At 39.3% G+C, this 19,574-nt stretch overlaps 1 protein-coding gene across 1 annotated transcript; it reads right to left on the bottom strand.

The window, feature by feature from the left end:
• Positions 1-8,696: 8,696 nt before the first annotated feature.
• Positions 8,697-10,413, bottom strand: LOC146314838 (5-hydroxytryptamine receptor 1B-like). Its single transcript, XM_084737315.1, has one exon. The coding sequence runs from the start codon at positions 10,096-10,098 to the stop codon at positions 8,944-8,946; it is 1,155 nt and encodes a 384-aa protein (XP_084593441.1). The 5' UTR covers positions 10,099-10,413; the 3' UTR covers positions 8,697-8,943.
• Positions 10,414-19,574: the final 9,161 nt, after the last annotated feature.

Below are 19,574 nucleotides of genomic sequence, written 5' to 3'. Positions count from 1 at the left end.
TTGTCAGATGTCAGTGTGACAACATCACTTACAATTAAACATGGCAAAGAGAAACCAAAGGCGTTTTAGTTTTTCAGGATCCTTTTGAAGCTTTTAACCATCTGCAATTTATGTATTTTTTCCAGCTGTGAGCGGCCTCTTCAGTTCCTTTGTACAGCTCAATTTGGAGCGACGACACACTCAAAAATCAAGAGTTTTGTCGTCGGCATACTGTTCAGATCTCCACTCAGCAAACATATAAAAGCAACACTTGTTTTGCTCCTATTTTTGAAGATCTCAGACATTTTCTGTGCTGTAGCCCTGCGTGAAACAATCAACGTTCAACACCTAATAAATGCCTTTTTTCAAGATTAAAGTGTAGCTTTTCGAGTGTCCGTTTATCGTGACCAGTCCAAACACAGCTGTGCAATAATCCTGCTGTTTAATCAGCAGCTCTGTGTGTCACACCTGTCAGGTTGATGGATGATCTTGGCAAAGGAGAAGTGCTCACTAACACAGATTTTAACACAACTTTGAGAGAAGAAAAAGATATTTTACTTCAAAAAGATTTTTTTAGGAGTTCTTTTGCATTCTCTTATAATATGTTTTGTGTTCTCTCACACAAAGATTTGAATTTACCTCAAAATTGTTTTTTTTTTTTTTCCTTTTTGTTCTGAGGCATATATCCGTTTCCACTCAGCTGCTCCCAGTGCAGCCCTCCAGTATGAACCAGCTGCTGGGACTTGAACTGCTGGGCATTAAGTGATATATTGCTCCTTACTCAGTCAGCCTCTCCAGGATTTCACAGGCTGTTTGTGGAATTTTTGCAACCTAAAATGCCTGATTTAACAGCAGCTTTTCTAAAAAAAAAAAAAAAAAAAAGCTGCGACACACACTGTGATGTTTTAAGGCAATTTTTGTGGTTCGAGATTAGGGCGTCGGTTGGGTTCAGAAATCGTGTCATCCTAAGTCATGTGTCATAATGGACGACAACCAATGCTGCAGCTAGGACAACACACAGCATCCTAACAGAAAGACTAACATGTTTGATTTTTTTTTACCGCCCAGAACTGTGACACTGACCAGCAAGAGGAAAGGTTTGTCGAGCTGTGAATGTCTTTAGGCTTTTTCAATCACAAGGTAGCCACGGCGCTTCAGACGCCATGTTTGTTTACATTCTTACTCCCAGAAATCCATCACAAGCGCTTTTCTGGTGACGTCACAATAATTGGTCTTGAAGCAACGTGTAGTCTGTTGTGTCTTTTTTTTTATGACTCCATAATCGCCTAATCTGACATAGTGACCATTTTAACACACAAAAATATCTTGCAGTCCGACCTCAGCATTAGATGAAGCATAAGAAAGCTGTAGGCCATGGTAATCTGCAGAAACCTGTCAGTTTTATTATTTCCAGCAGATCCATACTGGGGTTTTGCACTGGGAGCAGCTGAGTGGAAACAAACATGTGGCTCAGAACAAATGGAAGAAGGAAAGTATCACAAGGTCATGCAAATTTTATCACAAGAGAATGCAAATCACACTGGGAGGGAATGCAAAAGTAGTCCTAAAAACAATCTCACAATGAACTTCTTGTAGTTTGCCTCTTTTAAATGATAAATGTGTTGAATTGGGATAAACTTTAGGTGATTAATTTCACATTAATTTTTTAGCGTTTAACATCACACAAGGTCCCAAATGTAAAGACTGCACTAAACCTACACACTGTAACACAAAGCAAAAGAGTGAAGAAAGCCTCATTATCCAGTCTGTACACTGAGCTGTGCACATTAATATGTAATCCCCCTCATTGAGAGAAAGGATGCAAACACTCAGATCTGCTGCAGAAAAATGCAAGAAAAGAAAGGAAGCAGGCGTGAGTTTCATTTGGAATTCACCACTGACATTTCCCTCATAGAAAGATTATTTCCCCAATGGTTAATTAAGTTACAAACCGTTAATGCCGTCACACAGCATATCCATCAGCTCACATCTGTGGCTGTTTTATCATCAGCGAGCAGACCAAATACCACAGCAGATTCTCACCATGATAAAAGAAATGTCAACGCTCTCTTTGTCATAAATCTTTACAGCACTTTACAGCCTCAGAATCACATTAAAACACACGTTTCATGAGAAAAAAAATGAGAATATGTGCAAACTATCATAACCTCATGATGCCATAGACCTTTTTATTGATATATTTTTTTTTCAGTTTTCACAACAGCAGCAGTGCTTTTTTGTGCTCCAAGTGTTGGTTGTATTTCATCGTCCAGAGCAGAGCAGTTACAGTGCATCGCCTATGTGTGCAGAAGCGTTGTACAGCAGAAGCTAACCCGGATGAAACGCAACTTCCATTTGGATTGACAGAGCCACCAGATGAGTTTCACACTGAGCTGATCGATACTGTACACAAAGAGGCTTTTCACCACAGAGCTGCGACAGAGCAGGACGGCTACAGTGCGTCCACGCCTTCATTCGGCTCAGACATCCAACATGGCTGCAAGGGGGAAAAAAAAGGAGCTCGGTTACAGGACGAGGTGTGAGCCAGCATGGTCGCGACTCTTTGGCAGCCATCTTTGATGTGATTCAGCAGGAGTCTGTCACATGTAATTCTGTCTTTTTTTTCTGGTGCACCAACTGCCTGTTTCTATGTTTTGTTTTTACAGATTGCTGGATTCTTTGGGAACAAATAGTTTTACTCTTTAAACAAATGCATGTTTTTGCTTTTTACAGCTCTGGAGAACATATTTTATTAAAGGAATAGTTTGAAGTTCTTTAACTCTCCTGCCAAGAGTTAGATAAACAGATTGATACCACTCTCATGCCTGTCAAGCCTGGATTATTTAATGTCGTTTTGTATCCACGGTCAGTGTATTACCTACAGTAGATGGCAGTCGACACACCCCCAGTTTGGAGAAGCAGCAGGAGTACCAGTATAGGAAGCTAAGCACAGGGTCAGCAGCAACACAAATTATGACACCTAAAAATTCAGTATCAGTTTAAATGTATGCTATATTTAGTATATTTTCACTGCTTTAACTTGCTGTCAGACAGACTTTTCTGGTGGGAAACCAAGGTTATATAATGCAAACATCACTCTCTCCAAACCAGCCAAACTCCATTGACAAGAATAGTCATTTTACCTCACAGAACACAGGAGTTGCTGGTCTACTGCTACCTCAATCTCTTAGTTTGTTTCTGTTGTTTCGTGACTTTAGTGTTTTAAAATGTTAATTTAATTTTACCAAAGTCACAGACTAACACAAACTAACAACTGACCAAGGCAGCAGTAGACCTGCAACTCCTGTTTTCTGTGAAGTAAAATCACTGATTTTGCCAATGGAGGTTGGTTGGTTTGGAGAGAGCGATATTTGGTTTATGTAACAGCAGTATCCCTTCAAAAAAGGTTGTCTGGTGGCAACGTAAGGCGATGAAAATATCTTAAATATAGTGTAAACTGACACTAAAATACATTTTGCTGCTAACCCTGCTTAGCTTCCTACACCGGTACTGGTGTAGATACTGGTACATTAGTAGTACAGTTAGTACAGTCCAAAATTTTCCCTTTAAATATGAAGCCAAAGCCACCAAGCTGTTAGCTTAGCTTAGCATAAAGACTGGAAACGAGGGGAAGCAGCTCACCTGGCTTTGTCCAAAGTTTTTGTTTCTAATCTTTATGCTAGGTTAGCATAATATTCTCCTGGCGCTAGCCCTGTTTTTAACTGTTTTCACACATCAAAGTCAGTTTCCAGGTCTTGGGAAGTGATGTTGACTCGACTGAGTCAGTATCAGCTCAGACGTCTATAAGTTTGAAAATTAAAACCATTCATCTCTGCTGCAGGCTGGAGGCTCCAGGCTACGTTAGCTGCTACTAGCATAACACACCTAGCATAACATACTTTGTTTTGTTTTTTTTAGACCCCTGTCCCATCTGCAGGGACAGGGGTCTAAATGGAGGAGGCGGGGCTTATGACCTATACTGCAGCCAGCCGCCAGAGGGCGACTGTGATGTTTTTGGTCCATCTTTATACTCAGTCAATTTAATGCACCTGAATCTCTTCAGTCTTTGCCAAAAAACCCGGTGATATCTCTGGTTCTGCTGCATCGATTTAGATTCTTTTTGTCCATCAAGAGCCTGACAGTGTTGTAGAAAGTCTTTTAACACAGAGACATGAGAGTGGTATCAGTTGTTCCATGTAAGTCTCACCAAGAGAGTAATGATAAGCCCATTTCCCAAAACCGCTCCTTAAAATGAAGAGAACAGGGTTCTACACATTTTTAGATCACATTATGAGATTTCTTAAATTATTTTTAGACATGTGCAGGACTGTAGCCAGGATTTTAGAAATACTGAGGGTAATGTCCCCAACACTGTCCAATACCTACCTGCTTTTTTAAAATCTAAGTTTATTTCACTGCTTTTTAAATACTCAATTCTGACTAGTCAGTCATTTCTGAATAATAGAACGCTGCTATGGACACCGTCCTGATAATAATAACTGAAAGAGCAATAAAACTATTATTAAATCAATACAATCATTGTTTAGATTAATATTTGTGTCAGATATTGACTTTTTAAGCAAGTAGCCGGATAATAAGAAAGATAATGTACAGTGAGCAGGTCATTACTATGGAATAAACCCTTACAGAGTGATTAAAGACCTCGACATTGTGGTTTATTTTCCTATAATGACCTGCTGACTGTACATTATCCCTTACCTCATGCATTTATCGAACTTTTAAAGGACCAGCGTGTAGGATTTAGTGGCATCTGGTGGTGAGGCTTTAGTGTGCAATCAACTGAACAACACTTGCCTCACCCTCCCCTTCCAATTGTGTAGTAGAACCTACAGTGGCCACAAAACTCACAAAAATAGAAGAGCTAATGTTAGGTTTTGTACTTTCTGGGCTACTGTAGAAACATGACGGTTCAACATGGCCGCCTCCATAGAAGAGAAGCTGCTCCCTCTGAGTCTTCTTATTTCCAGGTGATGAATACCCTTAAATCTTACACACTGGATCTTTAAATACTGTTTTATACTATTTTATCTCCATAAACAATGTCTTAAACGCCTTTTCCACAATGCCAAGAATTTAATTCTAGTAGAGCAATAGGCTACTACTGAAAATCCTTTTTGGCCTAAAAACAGTCTAGTTTAAGAATTTTGACTCTAATAAATTGCAGAATGGACCTTTACACTTACCATGTTAAATTTAATTGAATTGAATTTCTCTGGTCCTCAGGTTGTTCAAATCCCCAAATTTCCAAAATCCTCAGTGGTATCTACAGTCCTGCACACATGAAACATGATTTCCATCAGCAGTATTTAGTCGTTGTTGTTACAGTTTTTTCATCTTTTTTTTTTTTTTCTGACATCCTGCGAGCAAACAGATTTTCAAAAACTTTCTTTTAAGGGATCAGCAGCAGCTAAAGCCTGACATTTAGGAAAAGGCTGATTTTGATCAGAATACCGTGACATTTTCCAGCATTAAAAAAAAAAAAATCATCATCTTCCACAACTTTTTCTGGGTGGAGGCGACTGTAGGAGCCGTCCTGTTTGTTATCAGCCCTGCTCGACTGGATCTGGAGTCGTGTTTGTTTAGCCTGACATGAAATGGAACATCAAAGCTAATATTAACAATCAAGAATGCATCTTCAACAGGAGGTCTGGTAGATAGAATCAGCTCTTCATTCCCTCAGAGTCGGTCACCTTGCACTATTTTACAGTGTCGACTGAGCAAAAATCCAGACTCTGAAGGGAAATTAATGTAAAAACCACACTGATGCATACAGATTCGTACATTTACACTCATGTTGGAGCCTTGTTTAAAGTGAACAGCAGTCACAGCAATGAAAATAAAATAAAATACAGACACTGGCCACGAGATTTAACCATATCTGTGTCTTTTTCTCAAACTAAAATCATGCTTTTACCTCCGTCCGGGCCAGGCACGTCTGAGGAACTAAACTTAAACTTGTTGAGGCACCAGTATTTCCCCTTATTGAGTCAGGAAAATGAAACACAAATCTTATTTTTTGCCCGTGGGGCTCGTGATAGCTTAGTCTTAAGCTGTTTGTGCTTACAAGCCAACTGAACGTTGACTGTCAAACTCATATGGCAAAGTGAGTCTGTAGGCTACAGTCCAGTGCAGCACGTACAGGCGGGGCCCCTGCACTCTGGGGGGGCTATGGGCTTTCTCCAAGTCACTGTAAGAACACTACAGTCACAGAGTTTCCACATCATCATCATCATCATCATCATCATCATCCACGGATATTCCTCCTCTGCACCAACAGCAGCTGCCACGTATTTTTCCTTATGTTTTTTTAGATTCCGATGGTTTGGAAATGACAGCCATTCATTAGGCGGAGCCGTCAGATAACACGCCGCAGACTGGACGGCAGGTCAGTATCAGGTGGAAGCTCATTCTGCAGCCTCATTATCATAAACAATCTGGATGTTGTTGCCTTCAGGGAGACCTGGGCAGTGGCGTATTTTTGTGTGATGGTGGGTTTGATTTGATTCTGGCATTTTACAGATGGGTTTGAAGCAGGGCCGTTTCTCGCTGTATGCTGTTGCAGAGGGAACCCAAAGCCACAGTGGGCCCCCCGTGCAGTGTATCCCCATTGGTGTGCAAAGTTAAGGCTCATTTATGCTAAACATTAAATACAGATGTAGACAGAGCCTCCTGTCCATAGTCTGCATTTATTTTGTCATATTTGTGCATATTTTCTGAAAGCTCACGGATACAGATGAAAAGTAGCCAATAGTTCAGGTGAGACACGACCACATAACACGATGAAGAAGTTTTAAAAATCCTAAAGTATTTTAAATTCAATTTGCAAGACTCTTCCTCCTCTTCTTCAGGGTAACCTTTGACTCTGAGTGGCGCCCTCTAGTGGATGTATTGCTTAACATCCATGCAAAATGTAATAGACACATGGAAATGTGTGGAAAGTGACAATTACATTGTTCAAAAGACATAAATGAGCCTTTACTCTGTCACACACTTGCTGACTAGCAAGAATGCTAGCAGCTAGCTGGGATATTTTTTATATATATTTATTTTTTTTATAAATTATTATTTTATTTTATTTTTATTAAAAATGTGTTCCTAACATTTAAGATAAACATTTATTTGCAGATGTTATGATGCAGATTCTGTAAAACCTAAAAGTTTTCATGATTTTCTTGATGTAGGGAAGCTGCAGTGTTTCCCATTTATTATTATTTTCTATAGATTTAAATTGTGGTTGTCAGCTTGAGATGTTTGATTTGAATTTGAGAGAAAACATTAATTTTAGTACACTGTAAAAATAAACTATAAATTAAACTATTAACAGTTAGTATCCTGGCTGCCTCAAATTTTTAAGTTGACTTAATTCGAAAAGACAAATTGAGGTAAATTTGTAATGATTTAAAATAAATACACATTTCTACAAATAAACTTGAAATTAATTCAGTTGTACTCATGGAAACATGTTCAAGGTATTAAGTTGAACAAACCACTGTTCTGATTAAGTTTCTTTAGAAACTTAATTTTAAAAGTTCATCGAACTCTTAACAGTACATTCATTCAACTCATTTAAAATCAAGTTAGAATAATTCGTGTTTATAGCTCTGAAAATAAATATGAAGAATTTTAAGGTTCATTTGCTTTCATAAATAAATCTTGTATATTTACATGTATATTTATTTAAGATTTGTTTTTTCCGCTGAATTCCTGTGTGTCTTTTTTTAAATGTTTTTCACGCTTTCCATTTTAAGTGCATCAGATTGATGCATTTAAATGTTAAACACTGTTTAGTTGTGGAAAATTGTGAAAAAATGTCGATGAGTGTTTCTCGAATGTCTCATTTTGTCCACAACCCAAATATATAAAAATAATCACATTTATGAAGCTGAAATCAGAGACTCTAATTGATTACCAATATTATTGGTGACTAATTTAATAGTTGACAACTAATCGATAAATCGTTGCAGCTCTAGTGGACATCATGACTAACAGCAAATAATAGAACAGCTAGAACAGTCAGGTAAGTTCAGAAACCAAAAAAAGACAACATTAAAGACATGTCACGATATATTGATTAGAGTCTGACCGATATATTGGCCGACCACTATTATCGGCCCAATATTGGCCTCTCACAGCTCTATCTGTCTGTATCAGTATCAGCATATATGTTCAGTTCGGTTTGCACCAATATGAACATTTTCTTTTCTAATGACAATAATGCAGGTTGTTTTCATTTTTTATTTAACTTGCAGCACTTTATATATATTGGATCACTTTTGTTAGTTTGATTTCATTAAGTTTAATTGTTGTATGTATATAATGTTCTATTTGTACGTTTGTTTGTTTTTTAATTTACAGTTATTTATATCACTGTTTCAGTGCCCCGATAACAATGAAGTTTATTAAACTGTGAAATATTCTGCTTCCATTTGATCATAGATACTGGAAGAGCAATAAAATCATTATTAAGCAGTAGAATCATTTTAAAATTAATACTGCCAATCCACAAATTATCATTTTTTGTAAGTAGCCATGTAATAAGCGGGATCATGTGCACTGAGCAGGTCATTATTATGAAATAAACCTCTGCATTATCCTGTCAGGGTTTATTTCAAAACAATGACCTGCTCACTGTACATTATCACACCACATGTGAGGGATCACTGCAAAAATGTGTGTTTATGTATATATTATATATTCTATATAAAGATTATCAGCTGATATATCGATATCTTCAGTTTTTTACTCCCTAATATCCAACAAATCCAGTATCAGTCAAGCTCTAATACCAATACAGAAAATCTAAGACGATGTCTCGTCTCATATGATGTTGATGTAGTATCAGCCCTATGCCCCCCAAAAAGCTAGAAACGGCCCTGTTTTGCAGGGTTAGAGGTGGGTGGACGGGGTGTATGTGGTGTATCTATTATGGCTGGTGATGGTGGTTCATGCCCTGCAGCATTTGAAGCGTATGAGTTTGTGGAAGGCCTGTTTGAAGTCCTCGTTGGACATGGTGTAGATGATGGGGTTGATGAGGGAGTTGAGGTAACCCAGCCAGGTGAAGATGTCGAACAGCTCCGGATGGAAGCAGGACTCGCAGACAGGCACTAGGAGGGTGTAGATGAAGAAGGGCAGCCAGCAGATGATGTAGGCTCCCAGGATTATTCCCAAAGTTTTGGTCGCCTTCCTCTCGCGCGCCGCGGAGATGCGCTTCTTCTCCAGCAGCGCGTCGGACACAGTGACTTTGACTTGGCTCACGTTGGCGGAGGACGAGGTAGTGTCACAGGAGGAGGTGTCGTTCGTCCCGTAGTTCAGGGAGGTGGTGGACGCCACCGAGCCGGGGGAGTTGGTGATCAGGTGCGCGGAGGTGAGCCTCTTTCCCGGCTTGTTGTGCGACTGCTTCAAGATGCGCTTCCGCGCCTCCACGTAGATCCTCCCGTAGAGCGCGATGAGCAGCAGCGTGGGGATGTAGAACGCGCCGAAGGTGGAGTAGATGGTGTAGAAGATGTGGTCCGTGTTCACGTTACAGCTCGTCACCTCCTCCGCCTTCACCTGGCGCCAGAAGAAGGGCGGCAGGGAGATGGAGATGGCGATCACCCAGGCGGTGGCGATCATGCCCGCTGCGCGCGCCGGAGTGCGCTTCTTGGAGTACTCCACAGCGTCCGTGATGGCCCAGTATCGGTCCAGCGCAATTACGCACAAGTGGAGGATGGAGGCGGTGCAGCATGTGATATCCGAGGACAGCCAGATGTCGCACACCACCTGCCCCAGTGTCCAGGTCTGGCTGACGGTGTAGAGCGCGCTGATGGGCATCACCAGGATGGACACCAGCAGGTCGGTGACCGCCAGGGACGCGATCAGGAAGTTGGCGGGGGTGTGGAGCTTCCGGGACTGGTAGATGGTGGCGATGACGAACGCGTTGGACAGCGTCGTGGCGAAGGTGATGAGCGCTAAGGTCACCGCCAGACCCGCCTGGAACGCCACGTTAGCGTCCTTCTCCTCCGCTCCGGACGTGGAGTTGGCATGAGTGTAGTTGGTGGAGACGTTGAACAGCTCTCCGTAGGTGACAGGCGTAGGTCTGAGCTGACTGGCATTCTCCATGCCTCCACCTTCCTCCGTCAGATCCCCCTGTCATCGAGCTGAAAGGAGACCACTCTGAAAGCACGCAAACGTTCATCCACCGTGCGCGTCTCCTCCACCCAGAACACCAGCGTCTCCATGTCCGTGTCCAGCTGTCCAACACTCAGAAGACAGGTGTCAAAGCCTCACAGACACATTTCTGCCTCCTCCTCTTCATCTTCATCGAATTTTACAACATTTCAGCAACTTAAAAATCCAAGAAACAAAAATCAAATGACGCACAGAGCGGCTCCTCCATCATCCACAGAGCCTCGTCTCACACATCAGAATCATTAAAAAAAAAATAAAATCATAAAATCAGAATCCAGAGAGAAAATATAAAAACTCTTTGTTGTTTCTGTCAGATGAATTTTAATCCTCTCAGAGTCTCTTCACAAGTTCAGAGCTGCTCAGGTCTGACTGCTGCTTTTATACTGCTGCTCTCTCTCCCTCTCTCTTTCTCTCTCTCTCACTCACTCACTCACTCACACACACACACACACACACACACACACACACACACACACACACACACACACACACACACACCTCCCTCCTCTCTGTCTCTCTCTCAGATGGTTAAAGGACTTTTTTTTATTTCTATTATCTGTTTTCCCTTTTTTTTTAAGCCAAAACAGATCCTGATGTTGATATTTGTAGATATATTGACCAGTTTTTCTTTTTCAAGAATACAATTATATAATGGACAACACTTTACAATAAGATTACCCTAATAAATAATTTATAAAGGTTTATAATTGTGTTATTAATTAAGTTGTAAACACTACAAAACACATCATTGTGAGCTCAGTATCTGGTAAGATTCAGTTACTGCTTACGCTGTAAAAAAAAAAAAAGTTGAAATTTTCACTAAATTTTTGAGTTCTGAATCAAACTCAAACTCTTAGACTTAGAATCTTTTGTTGAGATAATTTACTTTTTCTTCTTCTCTTCTTTCTTCTATAAACTTGAATCTTTGCATTTTCTAAACCCACAAAAATCTATAATTCAAAAAGTGATCCATGAACCTGACACATTATCAGTTGGTAAAACTTTTTCAAAACATTCCAGAAAGTTTTTAGGTTGGTCTGCACACTGCAGGAAACAAGAACAGCCTCCGGGCTGCAACCTGCACACTGAAAACATCAAATTAGCGCCTGGGAAGCTAATGGTATGAACGTAAACAAGCTAACAGCTGTTAGCTTTTCTTTTGTGACCTTGCCTCCTGACATGCAAATGTTCCACCAAAACAACTTCCCCCATGACACTATTTTCTCGCAGCACCATCACTGCATCATGGGCTTAGCTCCACCCAGGAATGCTTGTGATTGGTTTAAAGAAATTCAAACATGGCAAAGCATTTTTTCCTCTATGGCAGAGTGTGCAGGTTTGGATCCAGCACTTTCTCCAGGACTGAGCACTGTGGAGAGATGTCTGGCTATGTAAGACTAAGGTTGGCTCAAAACACAAAAAACTATTGAAGTAAGTTGTCCTTAAGTTTTGTGCTTGGGGGCAGTTGTAACACGCACAGTTACTCTGATCAGAAACAAGCTAAAGTGATGACATTTACTCTGCACATGCTCAGTAGATTCTCTCTCTGCCTCAGGAGAGCTTTTCTACCAGAAAAATCAAAAAGATTTTGAGGTGAAAATTGGTTTTCAGATGTTCGATATTTTTCTTCTGCTGTCGTTTAGAAGTTTAGACGACTCTGAGTTTAAACTGACTTCAATTTCATCTACAAGTTATTGGTTACAAATTAACATGAACAAACGATGCTAATATAGTGTAGGTGTTGCTAGCTTGTTTACAAGATTGTATCATGGCAGCCAGATCTTGGGGCAACTGTGACACTGTGACATCTTTTTTTCCCCATACGTTTTTTCTTGGATGCCAGCATCACACAAATGGCAAATGCATAGGACAAAACTGTCCTGCCCCCCTTTTGGATTAAAGATCTGATTAAAGTTCTAATATATATATAATTAATGTTACAATTGCCCCCTGTCTCCCCTACTACTTCATCATAGTGAGTTACTAACATTTATAAGTGGTAAAAGGGAGCCTCATCGTGAAGTTTAAAACAGTGCATGTTGAAAATGTCATGGTAAACACTGCTGTCAAAGCCTTAGTGTAGGAAGAGATCATCTGATGCCATCTACAAATAATCTTTTCCATATCCATATTTTATTGTCAACATTTATTTGTAGTTGACTCTGAGTACTTGCCTTTCATCTCCTTATATTCTTCTGTATATTCATCTACCTTCTGTATTTATTGTTATGCAGGCAAAGTCCTCGTATGTGAAAACCTGCTCTGCAATAAACCAGATTCTGGTTCTATACTGAGAATATAAACTGCCCCCTGCAGGTGTCCAACACCCCTGAATTCCCAGCAGAGAACACAGAGGACGTGACCTCAGCTGTCCTCGGTGGTCTCTCATCTGTGATGAGATAAAATCAGCAGATATTATCAGTCACGTTTCTACTCAGAGGTGGATCATCTCTTTTGTAACTGTGTGTCCTTCACATGTGTCCAATAAAGAGCTCTTTAACACCAGATCTCCCTTTGTGCGTCACTTTCTCACTCTGTTTGGATTAAAGCTAATTTCTGTCTCTCAGTTTTGCTGCAGATTATGGTTTATTAACATATGAATGTCAGAAAATGACTGTTTTAATTTCCTTAAGCCTAAAGAGGTATGATGAATTAAAGATATTCATTTATCGTTCATAAGCATCCATGTCCCTTTAAGTTAAACAAGTAAGTATAAGTGTCAAAAAATGTAGTGGAGTAAAAAGTACAATATTTCCCACTGAAATGTAATGAAGTACAAGTAAAGAAGCATATTTAATGAACATGTACCTCAAAGTTGTACTTAAGTACTGTGCTTGGGTAAATGTACTTAGTTACTTCCCACTGCTGTGAATCAAAATGATGTCAAAATATCCACCGAACATCTCTGTCTCTCGTCTCTGTCTCTCTGTGTCTGTGAAGTGTGTTCATAAAGGCTCACTGCAGGGTCATAAAACCCGAGGGTTTCCTCAGCAGAGAGGGCTGACAGGCTAACAGGCTCCATCACTCTGTGACACAGACTAATGAGTGACGCCTGGTGAGCGGAGCAGCTTCAGCTCCCCCAGAGCCCCACGCAGAAGAACCCAAACTCCTCCAGAGACTCCCACATGTTTCTGATCATCAGACTCTCCTCCTGAAGGACCGGAGGAGAGACACACAGGGAAGGAGCATTCAGACCCTTTACTTCACTAAAAATACTAATGCTACACTGTACAAAATACTCTGTTACAAGTACAAGTTCCTGCATTGAGAGTGTTAATCATATAAATACATGTGAGTATAGCAGCTATTAAAGGTACCTGTTATGTCAGCGATAACGTACAGTGAGCAGGTCATTATTGTGAAATAAATCCCGACAGGATGATGCAGGGCTTTAATTCACAATAATGATCTGCTCAGTGAACATGATCCCATGTATTACACAGCTACTTGCAAAAAAAGATCATCTGATTAAAAAGATTGTATGGTTTTATGTGTCTTGAATGATCCTACTTATATATTTCCTTATTTTATTTATTTAACAGGGACATTTGTGGGAATTTTAACTGGATAGATCTTGAAATAAGAGACTTTAGAAATAGATTGATTTTCTTGTAGTTTATTCTTTGTGTAAGCAGTCTGAAAAGGAGAACTAAGGCCACATCAGGCCAGATCAAACCAGTAGGCACAGATAGACAGTCAAATGATGACATGCAGATCAGTGTGCCAGACTGCACTTTGCATGAACGGTTGGAAACAGATAAAAAAGATAAAGGTTGCCTTTAGGTCAGGATGCAAACCTGTGCTTTGCATAAATCGTCAGACAGGTAAACAGACAAAAGCTTACACAAGAGTCAGACGCATGGAATTTCCATCACACAACACACAGCTGCTTATCTGCACCAGAGTTAGCTAAAAGCTAATTTTCATCTGTAGCCCCTGGGCAGGAAAAGGCACGATTATATAAAACATAATTACAAAACAGAATATATTCATGATACAACGGCTTCAGGAATAACAGCACAAACACAACAACAAGACACCAGGGCTAAAAAAAAAAAAAAATTTCCAATAGTTTGTAGCTTTAACAGAGAAGACTGATCTGTCAAACTCAGTGGATCTGTGCTGTCCTGCACAGCGTGTCCCAGTGTCCTCCCAGTGTCTGAGCGCAGTTATATGAACTCTTTTAATGGAGGAGCAGCCAGATCATTAATCACTTTGTACACAAGACTAACATCAGCAAGACACACAAAGCTGTCAAAGGTCAGGAGATGATGCCTTAGAAAGATGTTACAGTGGTGATAACATGATGGTTTTTGAGAATTTGTCTGTGAAGTGTTTTCAGTAGAGCAACTTCTATAGGAATACATACAAGCAGCTAATAACATGGTTACTTACCCCCAAAAAACCCACATGAATGCACTTATGTGCTAGTGTAAGCACAGAAGTACGTGAATTGAGGTGTTTGCAATCTGAGACTTCACTGTTTCACAGCAATCGGTGAAATAGTTGCAAAGATACTTTCCTCATGAGTCACAGGAAGTCATCAGGATTCATCCTCTATAGGCCTCGACTGTCTGTGAAAAACATGATGTCATTCTGTCCAGTGGTCGTCGACATATTGCACCTGTTGTCCTGCATTTCACTGCTCAGACTGTGAATCTTGTTCGTACAAACACAGTGTAACATTAATAAAGCTTTAGAGGATCTGCTTCATGTGTGTTTTCTCTTATTTTGAAGCCTTCTTGCTCTGTGTTTCTATCGGTGCCCATGTTATCTAATGTCTTACTCATACTTACTCTTTTCCTTGTAGTGTTTGTTTTCGCTGTGTGCTGCTCGTTTTAACCTCTCTGTGAAAGCTGTTACATAAATACTGGATGTCAGTGAAGATGTTGGCTGTTACACTTCCTGTGAGTCTCAGTTTGTGTCTGAATAAACACGCGATGAGCTGAAGCGGCGCAGGTGTTTGCCGTCGTCGCTGTGATGAATTTTGGTCACCGAGTTCACCGACACTTTCTTCTCTCTGGATGCTCGGCAGCTTTCAGCTGTGAACGCTTTGAGAACACTCGCCGACTTTGTGCATCGCATCCTCCTAAATGCACAACAAATATTTACTTGGCAGACGGTTATTTTACCTCAAATATTAACATTGCTAAGAACACAAAAGGATTCCAGGTTCCCATAGAGACTCGGAAGAGACACGAGTATCTCAACTTATAAGCCTCAGGGAAAAAAAGAAAACATTAGTGATGTTATATTAATTTTTTAGTATTTGCCTGTAAGTTGCTGGAAATTAGTACAAAATGTGGTACTAATTATGACTAAACTACACTTTTTAAGAAAGAACTGAGGACTGATGTATTTCACCTCCACAGATGGTGGAGTTTTACTGGAGTTTATGAGTTTAATTCTTTTGTAAAAACACAAATTAATCACTCACTATTGTTTTTCCTGCCAGAGTGTTTTCATATCCCTATAATCAGGACCATGTGTCATGAAATTGGTGTCATTACTTCCAGAAATCTGCCTGAAAAATTAGTGAGCTATTGTTGAGTCACAGCTCAGCCTGGGAAATACAGCCGAAAATCTGCTTGGACCGTGTCATTGCAGCTTGTGGCAACATTTTAAGTTATTTTTTGCGTATTTTAAACTAAAATTCTTATATTTACCCTTAACAAAAACACTGTAGTAGTCGATTGATCAATATAACTATTAAATTAATTACCAACTATTTTGATAAAGGATGAATTGTTTTGAGACATTTTTAAAGAAAAAAAAGCACTTTCAGATTCTGAAATGTGATATTTTCTGGTTTCTGGTTTTGGCTCCTTTTGGAAACACTGATCAATTTGTTTCACACATTTTATGACCCAAACAACTCATTGATTAATCAAGTAAAACTGTCATCCTGTGTGAAGGAGCAGCACTAGATTGTTCCGTTTATTTAAAGGAACAGTTCGCCCCAAATCATACTGCTCTGAGTGTGAGTTGCAGAGTTTTGGAGATTTCAGCCATAGAAGTGTCTGCCGCCTCTCAAATATAATAGGACTGAAGGACACTCAGCTTGTGGTGCTCAAAGCACAAAAAAATACAATAACTCAGCAACAGCAACTTTCTTTCTGGAGTAGAATCTACCAGATCTACTTTCTTTTCTACTAGAAACACCAAAGAAATAGATGGATAAATACGAAAGGTAAGAGGAAAGCTATATAATTTTGATTTTGGTTTGAACTGTCCCTTTAAAACTGAACAACTTTCAGCAGCTTATTATTTGCAATGAAGAGCTGCTTGAAAAATCATTTTTTTCTTTCAGCAAACAATATTCATTTTCAGGGTCTAAACTCACAGCAAGTGCAATCAAGGTGAGATTTTATGCATAAATCATTCACCACACTCCATTTCATCCTCACTGACTGCACACTTCATCCATATTGTGCAGCTCCAGCGGGCTCTGTATCGATTGTTGAGGTGAGCCGAGAGCTGAGTCACAAAGCAAAGCTCCCCCATTCTCCAGTTGAGCTCCTGCTGACCTTCACCCCGCCTGCCCGCAGGCTCCGCGCTGACTGAGGGAATCACATCATGGACGCTGTCGGCTGAAATGAGAAACGTTGTGAAGGTGGCAGCCTCGCTCTGCGTGAGGGGGTCAGGGGCTCGGTGATCCAGCAGGACCCCTGTATCGAGCTGCTGCTTCTGCCGGCTCCAAATGAAGAAGAGCCGCTCGACCCGTTTCAAGCCCAAACCTGCAAATACTGAGCTCGACACAAAGAGGTTTCTCCTGACAAAAGCCTCAATGCAGTCAGAGTCAGAATCAGGTTGTGCCAAGTTGTCACATGCAAGGAGTTCACCTTGGTGTATCGGTGCATAACTATAAACATAGTGCAAGAAAAAATAAAGAAAGCTGCAATAACACATTAAAAGAAACTATGTATTATATCATAAAACATTTCATTTGTAGATATAAAGTAGCTCCGACAGCAGAGATCTGTCTCATCTGCTGATTTTTTCTACATTAATTGATTGATTACCAATCATCTGACTCTGCAGTGAGCATCACTTGATCATTTTGGTTCTACCTGTGTTTTAAAACCTGTTCCAGGACTCATGTGTTCTATTTGTTCAACAGTTTTTACTTGTATTGTACTCCCTTCTCTCTTTATTGAGGATCTTATTTGGCCGCAGTCATATCATTCTAGTTTGTTACTTCCAAAGTAAAAGGTTGTGAATTAAAATGTTCATGTTCTGCATCATTTGAATAATTGTGTTCCAGCACATCCTACAATCTATTTGGTCTCTTCCTTCCTTAAACCTTTAAATTGACTAAAAGTTCATCAAAATCGGTTCAGCGGCAGTTAAAATATGGAACCTTCTGGTTTAAACAGCCATTTTGGATCGTAGAATAAATCTGGCATCCTCTGTAACAAGTAAGTAATAAAATAAATAAGTAATACTTCCTGTGACCATAACCTCCTTTAATAATTTTGAAATAAAACATAGAACCTCAAACAAGAAAGAACAAGAGACATTGCTCCACTTCAATTATGAAAACTTCAACTTGACTTTAGAAAATACTGAACCAAAGTTGCAAAACAGGTTGGAATATTGTTTCTACTGGCTGATTTTTTCACTTAAAAAAGAAAATATGACCACAAGGATGGCTAAAGGCTAAAGACCTGTTAAACATTGAATTAAGTATCATATTTTAGAAGTGAATTATATATTTTGTTATAAAATCTGAACCTGTAAACTGACAAGTTGTCAAATAAATGTAGAGGAGTAGAAGTAAAAAGGAGCATAAAATAGAAATAGTTGAGTAAAAGTACCTCAGTATTGTACTTAATGAGAGAACCTGAGAAAATGTATCACTGTCTGTCTAAAACCACCTTTAACTGACCCTGAGGGGCCCCCACACCCACATTTGGGATTTAAATTAAGGAAAATAACCCGAGAATTTGGCCTGCAGTTTAAAGTGATCGCTGCGTTAATAAATAAATAAATAAATAAATAAGTGACAACAAACTGAAGCTCAGCGAGCTGCCAGAGATCAGATCGAGAAGAGGCCGCCTGTTGCTGCAGATAATGAGCCGGTGATTCTCTCTGGCTCGTTGAAACAGTTGGACATGTTTCGACAACAACGCTCTTACCCATCGAGCACTCCTGAAAATGTCATTTCAGGAAACTTTCAAAAGGTTAACAATCACTGTATGCAAATTCTGACAATTTGCAGTGAATTAGACTACCATTAGTTTAACCCAGGGAGAGAATCAGAAGTGACTTTTTTCTTCTGCCTGTCAGCTACAAACCTGCCTGAGGAAAAATCATTATGATATTCTTATAATATGATGCTCCTACAGTGAACCACTTTTTACTGTGAGCTGATGTTTCTCCTCCACTGCAGCAGTTATTTTTTTCCTCCTTCATCAACACCACCTGTCATGTTCAGGTTTTGATGAGGTTTATAATCTATACTGCAGCCAGCCACCAGGGGGCGATCCAGATGTTTTGGCTTCAGTTTTATGAAGCTGTTGTGTCCTCCATCTTTATGTATGTCAACAGTTTCAACAATTTATTCATGACTTTCAACTAATTATTTCACCTGTTTAGCCATTGCCTTTGTTTGTATATTAACAACAGACATAAGTACATAGACGCCTTATTAACAGCTTCGATCTGATACACCAGCGTCACCGCCATATTGGTCTGGAGTACTGACCTGTGAACAAACATTTAAACAGGGGAGCTGCCATTTTTTTCTGGATGAGAAGCTCTAAAACATTTATATTTTTCAATAAAATTTTGGTGCCAGTCTTATATTCAAGGATTCATGACCAGAGTTGGGAGGGTTACTTTAAAAATGTTAAAATTATTCATATTTTATTGTAGGCTATTTTTTCTTCTTCTCCTCTCTGTGAGAAAGTTTGTGGCATGGTTAAAAAAGTACCAAATAGGCCTATATAAACTGTATTATTATTATTGTTATTATTATTATTATTATTATTATTATTATTATTATTATTATTATTATTATTATTATCATTATTATTATTATTATTATTATTATTATTATTATTAGTAGTAGTAGTAGTAGTATCATTATTATATTCCATTTAAAAAAGCCTTATTGAGATTACAAAAGCCACGATACTACATGCAGCAATAATTATAAAATCACAGCCCAAGTAAAATGGCCAACAACAATCATGTTAAACTACTGCAGTCACTTTTTTTTAAGCTTGGAAACTACTTATGAAATCTTTGTTTTCTTTTTTTGAAAATAACATTGCTCACTTCCATACATTTTTTAGACTATTCTTTATTTGACGTATATATTAATAAAATAAACACAAATGCTGTTTTTTTTTAAACATTTAATAAGGATGTATTGTAAGGTCCCTGTTGTATCATGACGGACT

The sequence above is a fragment of the Lutjanus erythropterus genome, chromosome 15 (genome assembly GCF_056507025.1).
Source record: "Lutjanus erythropterus isolate fLutEry1 chromosome 15, fLutEry1.hap2, whole genome shotgun sequence".
Classification (NCBI taxonomy): domain Eukaryota; kingdom Metazoa; phylum Chordata; class Actinopteri; order Lutjaniformes; family Lutjanidae; genus Lutjanus; species Lutjanus erythropterus.
The sequence above is the reverse complement of the archived record's forward strand: the minus strand, read 5'-3'. Positions and strand labels throughout refer to the sequence as shown.